The sequence below is a fragment of the Perca fluviatilis genome, chromosome 3, assembly GCF_010015445.1.
Source record: "Perca fluviatilis chromosome 3, GENO_Pfluv_1.0, whole genome shotgun sequence".
NCBI classification, from domain to species: domain Eukaryota; kingdom Metazoa; phylum Chordata; class Actinopteri; order Perciformes; family Percidae; genus Perca; species Perca fluviatilis.
In genome coordinates this window covers 27,378,423-27,390,264 of record NC_053114.1, presented here as the reverse complement: position 1 = coordinate 27,390,264, position 11,842 = coordinate 27,378,423, and the positions used below count along the sequence as shown (strand labels likewise).

General features: G+C 39.6%; 1 protein-coding gene across 2 annotated transcripts in view; it reads right to left on the bottom strand.

Moving 5' to 3' along the window:
• Nucleotides 1-897: 897 nt before the first annotated feature.
• Nucleotides 898-11,842, bottom strand: part of prtga (protogenin homolog a (Gallus gallus)) — a 33,100-nt gene continuing 22,155 nt past the window's right edge. Inside the window, exons 11-19 of one of the 2 annotated variants that reach the window (XM_039794354.1) lie at nt 9,284-9,379; nt 8,987-9,173; nt 8,118-8,245; nt 7,830-8,000; nt 7,337-7,516; nt 6,857-6,980; nt 6,006-6,138; nt 5,721-5,834; nt 898-5,114 (exon numbers count right to left, since the gene is read on the bottom strand). In XM_039794354.1, coding sequence (XP_039650288.1) covers nt 4,686-5,114; nt 5,721-5,834; nt 6,006-6,138; nt 6,857-6,980; nt 7,337-7,516; nt 7,830-8,000; nt 8,118-8,245; nt 8,987-9,173; nt 9,284-9,379 — 1,562 coding nt within the window. In that variant the 3' untranslated portion in view covers nt 898-4,685. The remainder of the gene's footprint in view (nt 5,115-5,720; nt 5,835-6,005; nt 6,139-6,856; nt 6,981-7,336; nt 7,517-7,829; nt 8,001-8,117; nt 8,246-8,986; nt 9,174-9,283; nt 9,380-11,842) is intronic. The other variant, XM_039794355.1, reaches the window with a different exon arrangement.

Here is an 11,842-nt window from a genome sequence, read left to right as displayed (position 1 = left end):
TTGTAAAAGTATAATGCAGTTTTATGTTAAAGTGCATGGTATAGATATTCAGATTCTTTCAGTAAAAGTTGCAGTATCACCCAGTAAAATACTCCATTGCAAGTCCTGCATTATAAATGTTATCTAACAGTACAAAACATTATATTATATTATATATTATAGTATTAGCAGAAAAATACAAAAATGTAAAAAGGCGCATAATGAACAGACCATTAAATGTAGAAAGAGGAGCAAAAGTACATTTCCCTGTAAACTGAAGTAGAAACAGTGTTGGAACAAAGTACTTTTACTCAAGTGCTGTTAACTTAAGTACAAATTTGAGGTACTTGTTACATACAAAACATATGAAGAGCTTATAAAATATTATGCTCTGTTATAAAATATGACACCCAACATTATATACAAGTCAAGCTGAAACGATTAATCAAGTAGTCAATTGACATAAATGAATCATCAACTATCTTGATAGTAAAGTAATTTGTCATGCAAAATGCCAAACTTTGTGAGGTTTGGACTTGAATGGACAAATTATTGTGAATGTGTCACTTTGGGCTCTTGGTAATTATGACAGGTATTTCTCAAATTAATTAATTAATTGAGAAAATAAGAGCTGATTAATCCAGAATGAAAATAATCAGTTGCAACCATATACAAAATAGTTAAATATTAGCTCCATCTCAACCAACTTTGAGATTGATGGCTAACAAACAAAATGCTGTATTATTCTAATCATGCCTCTCAAATTAATGTACAAATACAAATGTATATTTTCAAATTGGTCTCCTGTCAGAAAGGCCACTCAAGAAGTTAAAGGAACAAGATGGATTATGGATAAAATGATTAAACATTAGACTCTTTACAGTCCCATAAAGTTCAGTAAAAACAACTGTAGACAAGTTGCAATTTTTAGACTTTTATTTAAATTGAGAATCAGACTTATACATAATTAACCGCGGTCTAAAATCTCCTAACTAAACATTTTTTGGCAAAAACCTAATTGCAAGTGATTTTTCTGACAAAGACAAACTGACAAAGTACAACAAAACATTAACAGAAAATATCAGAAAACAATAATTACAAAAAGGTACACTCATTTTCAGGAGTTGAAACCTGCTTTCTCTTTAAGGTGGAGCAGCTGTGGGTTCCCCTGAGTTTGACTGTAAATGACCCGCAGCGCTCCACCTAACATGATACAACATTTCAGCAAAAAGGGAAAACAAGACTGTGTTTTATCCTTTAAATTCACATGCTCGGACAGGTACATAATTCCAACATAATACCATTCATGAGACGGGTTATTTGTTTAATAATCTTGACCTAAATCTTACAGACATTAATGACCAAAGTAAATTGCATCTGCACCTTTCACAAGAATATAAAAAAATAAAAACCTGAGGTAGCACTTATGTACCTGTATGACTTACAAAAGGCCCAATTCAGAACATGTACGACTCCAGCAGTTGTGTGTGTGTGTGTGTGTGTGTGTGTGTGTGTGTGTGTGTGTGTGTGTGTGTGTGTGTGTGTACTTATCGTGACTTGAAAACAAACAGTTGCAGTTTTTTGTGAAACAGGAGGTCAGTATCTTAGATCTTTCAGAGTCTGGACTGAGCCCTTAAAGCTCGAATAATATAGGATATATAAATACATTATGGTTCAAGTTCAAATGGAAATGTATATCCTTCTTTTACTTTCCAAAAGCATGATCAACATGACTACAAAAAAACTTGATTTTGTGGAAATTGATGATTGAGAAACAGTTTTCATCCTGCTTCTCACAGTAGGACACAAACAGTTATAACATGAGTATGAGAACACTGAAAATGACAACATTTCACACAAAGATAGGATGCTTTTAAACGGATCTCTGTCAATATGCCAATATGCAACGGTGACCTTTAAAAATATCTTTGGTTTACATTGTTTGCTTTTCAAAAGAAAGTTAAACTGATTGTGTCACTTTTCATCCCGAAGAATTTCCCATGATTGAATCCTCTGCAGAATTCTCTGATTAAAAATACAGAAATGTGAAAAACATTTGTGCACCCACTGACCTTTCTACTCTTTGTTATAATTGAAATTAAAATAATTTGAGATCTTCAAATTATCAATATAAAAGGCATAAGATTTAAATACTTCACATATATTTTTTGTTTAAAAAAAGTACTTTACATATGTCCTATTGGAGGAAATCTCTCAAATACAAACTTTTAAATCCTTTTGTAAATACATTTTCACTCAGGTAAAAAAATCAGTGGGTGCACATTTACACACGACTGCACTGTTGCAACACAGACACTACTCAATATAATATACTGTATTTAATCATTTTCACCTACAATGTACAGACATCTGTTTGCAACAGTTTTCGAGTAACTCTGCGACAGGATATTTTGGTTTGTGTGCATAAAATTGATTATTAATTGTCACTCCATCATCATTAAGTGCCTGTGTATCCTGCTGGCACTTCCTCAGAGTTTTAACCCGCAACTCTCTTTACTTATTTTGTCGAAGGTCAAGGCCACTAATGTGCAAGGCTTTGTTTGAGGAGCTCAACTGAGCTCAAAGGCTGCGTTTTCATCTTTGGTCTAACGTGTTTCGATTATTTTCACATTTTTACGCAACCTTATGCCAGAGATTAGTTGAGAGACTAAAATAAACTCAAGTAGCAAACAACTCTTTGGGCAATAGTGCCATTCACCGCTGCACATTGGCTGATAATACATAACTACTTGACAGACAAGTGCTAATCTTTATCTACTCTACAGCAAAACAAAAAAATATATATATATACTTGGAACAAAGGTAACTACAATGTGTACTCAGTAGTACATTATCTTCTAACAAAAATGTAGTTTTGTGTTCATTCAATTCTTCACTTTCATCTCTGATTAAACACTTTCATTGCTTTTAATACAATCAATCATTCTTCACGTGTTGCATCCTCACATGGAGCTTCTCCCTCAGAAAGATTAGGTTTTGGTTTCCGCATCTGAGGGATGCTTTCCCACATTAGGCCAATTATAAAGCTTTTCTGTACCGACACGCCACTGCAAGCACTTCTGGTGTGAATCTTTACACGAATAAAAAGGAAGAAGTCAATAAACAAAAGAGTCTGTGAGGAGAGGAGAAACTACAGAGGGGGTTTCCATCTGTTAGGGTAGGGCAGCACAAACATCTGAGCTACTGGCACATAATGGAGATACATTCATTGCATATTCTATTAGGCAATTACACACTACAATAGTTTAGTACTGAGAAGATACCCTGTCAGTTTAGCATGTAACACTACATGACTTTTCAAATGTACTAAACTTTGTTCCCTGAGTTTAGGAAAACAAGACAATAAAATAAATTCTTAATCGAGGTAGTATAAAACATGAATAGCAAGGGCAGCTGCACACTGACATAGAAAACAAAAGCGGACATTCATCATCTTTGCAATCCATTACTCAATAATGGACACAGTGAACAAAAAAATACTATTTATAGTGGCTCAGTACCTCAACAACATCCGAGGAGATAAATAAACTGTATGTGTGTTTTCCATCCTTCAGTCCACACAACAGGTGGAGCAAGAGGAGAGAGCTGCAGCGCCCTTACCATCCAGTAAAATTAGGACAAAGTAAGAGAAAAAGACAAAATGGGATGACAATCAGAAGAAAAGTCATCAGGAAGTATCAAATGCAATGGAACTGAAGCAGCCCATCACATAACATAGGTATAAGTAGTTATTAAATATACAATGGAAGTTTACCGGAGGTAAACCGAGGTAGATAATCAGTGAATAGGACTCACGCTTCCCTTTCGCTCCAGTGATAAACTCTCTTAAATAATGTCAGAAATGTCACTTTAGGTCACATTTTCGACAATCTTTTAAAACATTCATGGTGGGTGAGATTTTTTTTTTTTTTTAAACATACACACATAAAAAGAAAATAAAAAAGACATTCATTGAATGAAAAAGAAAAGAACTCAAATGACCCCTCCCTGCCAACATTTTATACTGTAAAAGGCATTTGTAGGCTTTCTGTTCATTGTGTTTAAAACAGGATAAAGGTTAAAAAAGGTCTCTCTCCTTGTTTCTTTTCACCACTCTCTAATTCTTCCATTCAGGCCTGCGGTACACTTGCAACCGAAAATAACTGCAGGAGGTTTATGTTGATGAATTTTAGTGAGCTGACTTTCTGTCAGAGCTTTTTAAAATAGTTTACTAAATCTGCATTCCCTCTCCTCTGTCATGCTTTGTTGTTTTCTGATTGTTCTGAGTGCCATCATTGTTTCCGGTTTCTGTTGGTGGCAGCTACATAGATAAACAAAGACGTAGATAAACTAACATGAGTTTGACATTTTGGGAAATATGCTGAAGTAGAGTACACGAGAGTTGGCTGAGAAGATCTATACCACTCTCAGAAACAAGAGTGGTATCAATCTTCTCATCTAACTCTCCACCAGAAGTAAGTGTAAATATACAAACAATATGAAGCTGCAGTGGGTACACAGCTGATTTTCTACTTCAGTGCAGTTTTTTGCAAGTGTACCATTGCCTTCACACACACACACACACACACACACACACACACACACACACACACACACACACACACACACACACACACACACACACAACACACACACACACACACACACACAGTTTCACACACACACACACACAGACACACACAGTTTCACACACACTCGGGCACACACACTTGGAGAGAAAGTGCAGACTTGGAACTGCTCTGCCCATCATGATGACAGCAGCCGTTCTCGACGGACTCCAATAACTTCAGGTCAATCTGACTTTCCTCCATCAGCTGGACTGACTGTTCAGGGGGGCCGCTGCAGCCCGAGCCTCCGCTGTCCTCTGCTGTCAGAGAAGGAGGGCGGCTGCCGGTACCAGAAGACAGGTTGGTCATCTCTGTCTCGTCGTGAGAGTAACGACCCGAATCACCGGTGGCGTGGCTGCCCTCGCTGTTGGAGGAGCCCTCCGAGTCACCGGGACGCCAGAGCAGGGCCTGCAGAGTGGTGGGCTGGCCTGGAGACATCGACAGCTCCTCTTCATAGGTCAACACCGTGGTACCGGGCTGATAGGAGGCGGTGCCTTGTCTCATATTCTACAGCACAGAGAAAATGTTGCTTCAGTTAGTCTGACTGTTTATGGTTCGTTGGTGTAGTTGCAGATAGCTGCAACCTTGATGTCACAAGTGAACCTGCAGGAAAAGATCTTATTCTGACTTTGCAAATATGAGCCTCATAAATCTTTTTGATACAATTTTCCAGTCTTTAAGGCAGTTCCTAAAAAAAAACCTATTTATATTAATTACTCACCGAACCAGTTTCCTTTTCACTTAATTCTGTCTCTCTTAGAGTAACTTTAAGAAACAATAATAAAACTTCTATATGATCCTGACATCGTTCATAATTCTCACGTACACTGGATTGATAATTACCATAAAAGGAGGACCTGAGAATACACTTTAGTGCTTATTTCAACCTCCAACACACACCATCAATCAAATAGGTCTGTTTAGGTCTGTTGAGGTTTGGGTCTGCAATCTTTTATTTATTTTAAAAGCCAGGTTTATGTGCAGCCTGAGGCTCAACTCAGGACAAGAAAGTCACTTGTAATTTACAAACACTGGTAAGCAATGAATTGTGGAGAGTTTTTACAAGTTGCTGATAACAATTTAACAAGCAGGACTCCTCATTCTTAATCTTACCTGCACTGCTTTACTGTCCTTTTTCACATTACTGCTGAAGGAAAACCATTTCTCTTTCTTCTCAGTGCTGGGCTGAACAGGGCCGAGAGAATTGATAATGAGATTTGTTCCACCCTATGAGTGTAAAGTATAAAAAATATATATATATATATATATATATTTTTTTTTTAAAAGTATGAAAAGGTATGAGCCATATCCAGTACTGTACTGCAAAATGAATATGATAAAAGTGATAATCTTGCAACTACATGTTATGTGAAAAAATTAAAATAAATTGTTAAGGACCTTGGCATCAATGAAATGGTTTTCCCTCATCATTGGCACGCTCCCATCAGCGTTCTCAGCTTGTCCGTGAGAGCCCAGATGACCTGCAGATGTGTTCACTCCTTCTCTGAGCGTTTTAACTGCTGAAAATTTCCTGTAGGCAAACAAACATGACGTCACTACAGACAGAGGATACTCAGGGAAACTGGCCTTTTGCTGTTGAAGCTACATTGTGTAAGACTTTCTCCCATCTAGCGGTGAAATTGTATATGACAACCAACTGAATATTACTTTCTAGCCCCTCCCATTCCGATTGCGTTTTAACTCCTACGGTTGCCTTATTATTCCAAGAAGTACAACTTTGTCCGTGAGTGTTCCTTCCAGTGTAATAATAGTTTTACGTTTTCGTTATTTTGGTACCATTTCATTGCTAACATCAGCTACCAGGTTCCCAAACGAATGCAAGCTAATGTTAGTAAAGTATCAGCGTGATCCTCCATCTTCAACAGGCTTTCAAAAATGCCGGCAGTCGTGAGTAATCTCCCCCTGGCGTCACGGTTGAGTGTAAAAGCGCGAAAGGCGGAGGTATGTCCCTCTTTGGCTAATGTTTTTTAAAGATGGAGGCGCAACATGGCGGAATACATACGAGCGACTCGCTCGTATGTATTCTGAATGATTCTGAATGGCAGATTCTACGCTTAAGAGAATACTTTGATTAGTTGGTGGAAGTAATTACACATGAATGAGTACATATTTGTGAAAGAACAAAGTTTTTTTTGTTGTTGCTAAGAATCAACTCAAAACATTACACAACAGAACTTTAAAATATATTTACTGGCTACTGGTTCTAAGTGTTCAGACATACTAAGTACCTGTTTTTGCCTCTGCAGATGATGATGAAAGCGCAGATGATGATGCAGATGAGAGCGATGCAGACTCCCACAGTGATCCCTGTCATTGACTTTTGGTCCAGGTGGTAGAAGCCATCAGAAAAGGCTGTGAAGGGTCAAGGGAACAATCTCAGATTATCAATCGTTTTTTAAGAACAATTTTCGTGCATTTTAGGTCTTTATTTTATAGGACAGCTGAAGACATTAAAGGGGAGACAGAGGGGGAATGACATGCAGCAAAGGGCCGCAGGTCGGAGTCGAACCCATGGCCGCTGCGTCAAGGAGTGAACCTCTATATATGGGCATGCGCTCTACCAGGTGAGCCGCCCAGGAGCCCCAGATTATCAATCATTTGTGGTGCAGTCTAAAAAAAAAAGCTTGTTCTATTTCAAGTTCTGTGACAGAAGACCGCAATCCTAAAATATGAAGGGATTCTGTCAGGATGATGTTGATGTTACTGACCTGTGGACTGTGTGGAGCCACGAGAGAGCCGGGGATCATGACCAGAGGAGAGATCTGCACGGACCGTCAGCTCCACCGTATGAGAAAATGGCCCATCACCCATGTTGTTGGATGCAGAAACTTTCACAAAGTAAATCTGGCCAGGCTTCAGGTTCTCCAGCAGTGCCATGGTGATGGTTCCTGTTGGTGAGATTAAACTCTGGTGTTTAACTTAGATTCGACAGAGAAATCTGAGGAGCAGTTAACCATAGTCCTCATAAATCGACCAGAGTTTAGAATGTCAACACAAAGAAAGCGGAAAGTGACATCAAGCGGACAAAAGCAGTGAGCTTAACCTATGGCACCATTCAGACCAGAGACAAGACTGGAAGATGAAATGAGTTACTGATTTCCAATGGGCCATTTGTGTGGGACAGGAGGAAGTATTTCTGGTTCCCCCTGCACAACTGTATACCCTCTTTCTCTCCACATTTCTTTCCTCACTCCTCCTTACCTTCTTTTTGCAGCACTTGCCATTCCCCAGCTATCCAGGCGTTTCTGGAGGCGTACAGGATAGTGTAATGTGTCACAGCTACATTGGGTTCATCTGGGGGTTTCCATGAAACCAACGCTGTGTCCTCTTCAATTAGAGTCACTTTTACATTGAAAGGGGGTTGAGTGGGAGCTGTGTGGGGGCAGATAAAGGTCAAAAATATATATCATGCAGCAACAGCAATAACAAACTCCTGGTACACAGAGATATAATTAATAAGATTGCAATGTTTGATAATGTTGTCCTCACCGTCAGGGAAAGTGCTCTGATAGACCACAGGGCTCCAGGGGCTGGACAGCTGGTCAATGTGAAGGCGAATGGCAAATTCATACTTGGTGTTGGGCTCCAGATCTCGCACCAGGAGGCGCTGCTCACTCCTGCAGAAGAAAGAAATAACAGAGGCTTTTAAAAGGGCCAATTCATTCAAAACATACAACTTTTTATTTTGGCTAGACGAGGATCTATCATCCAAATCAGTTCAATGTGACTAGCTGAGGTTTAGAGATAGTTTTGTAGATCATTCAAATAAAATTCACTCAATGGCATTTGAGTGCCACAGAATTAAAAGAAATACATTCAATGACTTTAACAGCTTGTGTCTTTCATGATTTTGTTAGTCATATTTATCCACATATGTTATCAAGTTTTACTGCGTTTGTGAACTGGTCCTTTAATAAATGTTCCTGTCCAGCAGATGGTGATATGGAGCTGTGCTGGCGGGCGGGGGGAAGAAACAACTGAGAGGTTCTGGTGACCAGTCAACTTTCCCCAACAAGTGTGAAGACAGTATATATGTTTTAAAGAAACTGTTTTGGTGATATGATACAGCTGAGCTTGTGAAATGTCAAATTATTGTCAATACATTGTGAATACAAATTGTGAAGATAGGAGCTGAACTGTGGCATGAGACCAAGTCATCACACAGTAAGATAAAAACATACAGTTACATGGGTTTTACACCTGGTTTCACTTTTCATAAAACATCCCCCTCTCCAAACGGGAAAGCATAATACAGTAGTGCCCACACATTTATTAAAGCTGCACTAATCAATAATATAGCTCAACACAGTGATTAAAACAGCCTTAAATGAAAAACTGTATTATAAAGGAATTCTCACGTCTGCAGGTAGAGCACCAGGGAGGCGTTCTGCAGGCCTACTGGGTTGCAGCGGACTGTGTAGTTGACCGCATGGCTGGAGGTGAAGGCTGGTCGACCCCAGTGCAGAAACACAGCGGTCGAACTGTTGGTCTTGGTGTACACATTGTGTGGAGGAGGTGGAGGGGGCACCATTCGATCTCTAACAGCTGAGAGATACATTAAGGGTTAAAGTTATTTATTGTTCAAATACAAGTGACACCATCGTGCTTCAGACACACTTAACAAAATATCTTTTCAAGTATATTGTGGGACTTACAGACACATCCGGGGGTGCTGATAGTCTGGTCTGCCTGGTAGCCTTCTCCGACATAATTATAAGCCAGGAGCTTAACGTGGTACTTCTTCCTTGGGTCTGCATTAAGAAACAAAAAAAGAAACCAAAATGTCTAAATAAATCACATCATAGAAATGTGAAAAACACCAAAGGTTCTTCTTACTGCAAAATACATCACTCTATGTGCAGTCACAGGCTACATTTACATTGCTACGTTTTGGTTTTTAAGTAGAGTTTTGAGTCAAAAGCGATCTCCGTGCACACAAGTGTTTTTAGGTCCAGTAGAAGAACTAATATCCGTTTAAACTAACACGCACAAACCGCATATCTCATCAACATTCTCGTATACTGGGCATGTGCGTGCCGGATAAACAGGAGGCAGCATGTATACTCCACCTGTTGCTGGTAGTTGCCATGGTACCGTTAGTAGCTTAGTTTCAGAGAACGAGACATTATGACTGATAAGACCCAATCAGGCAGCAAAACATTGGCGTCAGTGTTGGTGTTGCCAAAGGTCTCCGTTTGCGGGTGTTGAGACAGAAACACAACCCCGGAGATTCCAAACCCAAATTTCTCCGGTTTAGGGGCTCTGAAACACCAGAGCAGTGTGAATGCGAGGTGTAAACGTAGCAAAAGATTTTTTTTTTTAAACCATATTGTAGCAATGTAAATGTAGCCTCAGATCTGGACAGATATGGACAGTAAACATCCATAGAGATTTATTCTCAACACTCAATTATTTACCACGGACCACAACACCAAGACAGATGACAATGTGATTCCTACAGCTAACAGGAAGCAGGGGTGATACATGAAAGAGACCAGGGCTGAGCGGGTGTGGGGTCAGTGAGGTTTTCTGGTTTGATGGTGTGGTGGGAACCAGAGGCGAGGTATAGTGCGACAGATGCTCAGTGCCGTAAGTCCTTTGGTCAGTTTCTGCAGCGCTCAGGGCAGCAGAACAGAAGAGCTCCACTATCCATCACACTGTCACCCCAAGTCTTTTGATAAAATAAGAAGGCCCTTTCTCCGGCCCCAGTCAGGCTTGCTGCTTAGTGGTCAGTGGCCACTCCTATTCAGGACCAGAATCTGGGGGTCAAATTGACGGACAAAATCCCCTGGGAAGGACATCGCTGACAGTCAACAGCAGTTTCAGGCCTCAGTGACCCTGAAGACCCTGCACTGAACAAAAGCCAATCTGACCAAATGTCCCTTTTACCCCTAAAAGAATAATGATCAGGGTCTGATTTGAATGTTGCATACAATATCAATATTGTGAGTCATACCTTTTAACTCTTAGAGACAGTAAAATAAATGCACACTGATCCCCAACCTCTTTAATTCATGTTTCTCAAATGCTTGGTCACAGTTTGGTGGGATAATGAAAATCACATTTGCTATACTATTTATGCTTGTCAAAATACATTATTTCTAATCTATGATCTTAAAGTAAAATGTGCTGCAATAGATACCACTCAAGAACAACATATCCAGGCATGTTGGTTACACAAATGCATAAAGAAATGTATAGCTCAAATATGAACATGTGCATTTTGCTCAACTTGACACTAAAATAATCTTGACCCTATTACTATTATGACAGTCCTCTCTACCCTGCAGAAAACAAACAAATACACTTCTATTGCTATACGAGACATGTAGGGGCTCTTGAGACCACAGGAGATGAATTTGTGTCCATGGAGGTTAGAGAAGTTTAGGAGGGGTGGAGTCCAGCTACTTGCACCCCCATGCAGCCCTGAGGAGTTTCACTGGAGCCAGACCAGGGCCAGCAGGTCAAGCCGAGATTAAACTCTGAAAGAATCTGAGGTCACGGGTAGGGAATATGAGATGCGTCTCTTTTTTTTGCTCAGAGATTCTAAAACTTTATATGGCTATTTGTAATGCCAATTAAAAGAAAAATATTAACATACTATTCATCAATATGAACCACATCATGAATTGCTGGAAGAATTATCTTCACAGGGCAGATAAATGTCTCGCATACCAAGACTGAACTGAAGCAAAATAAGTTCTGCAAGAAATAAATAAAACCACAAGGCCTGTACTTTTTATACAATCTCCACCTTGTTATCCAGAGTTTTCTGCCTAGTTTGTTATGCCTCAGTGTTTACCTCAAAAGAGGAGCAGGCAAATAGTATGCACCTCTACCCAGCCCCACAATACAATGGGCCTGCCATAATTATGCAAAAGAGTAGCTTTGCAAGGGGGGAAGCTGTGACATCTAGGCCACAACCTTTGACATGGAAGCTGGGCAAGCTAAATCCTGCAAAAGGAGGGGTGATAGGGCTCTTTCCGAAGGGGGGAGGGTCAAGCAGAGGAAGTGAGTGGAAAAACAGGGAAACTACAAGAGTCAAAATGAAATGCCATTTAATAGGTGATGACACAGTGTCCTAATAATAAGAGAAAACTCAGAGAACAGGTTTGTTTCTCACTCACAGTGGACCTGACACCTGAAGGCTTTTGCCTTAAAACATTATATGATTTGACAGACAACAGTAGTATTATTTATCAAATGTATTATGC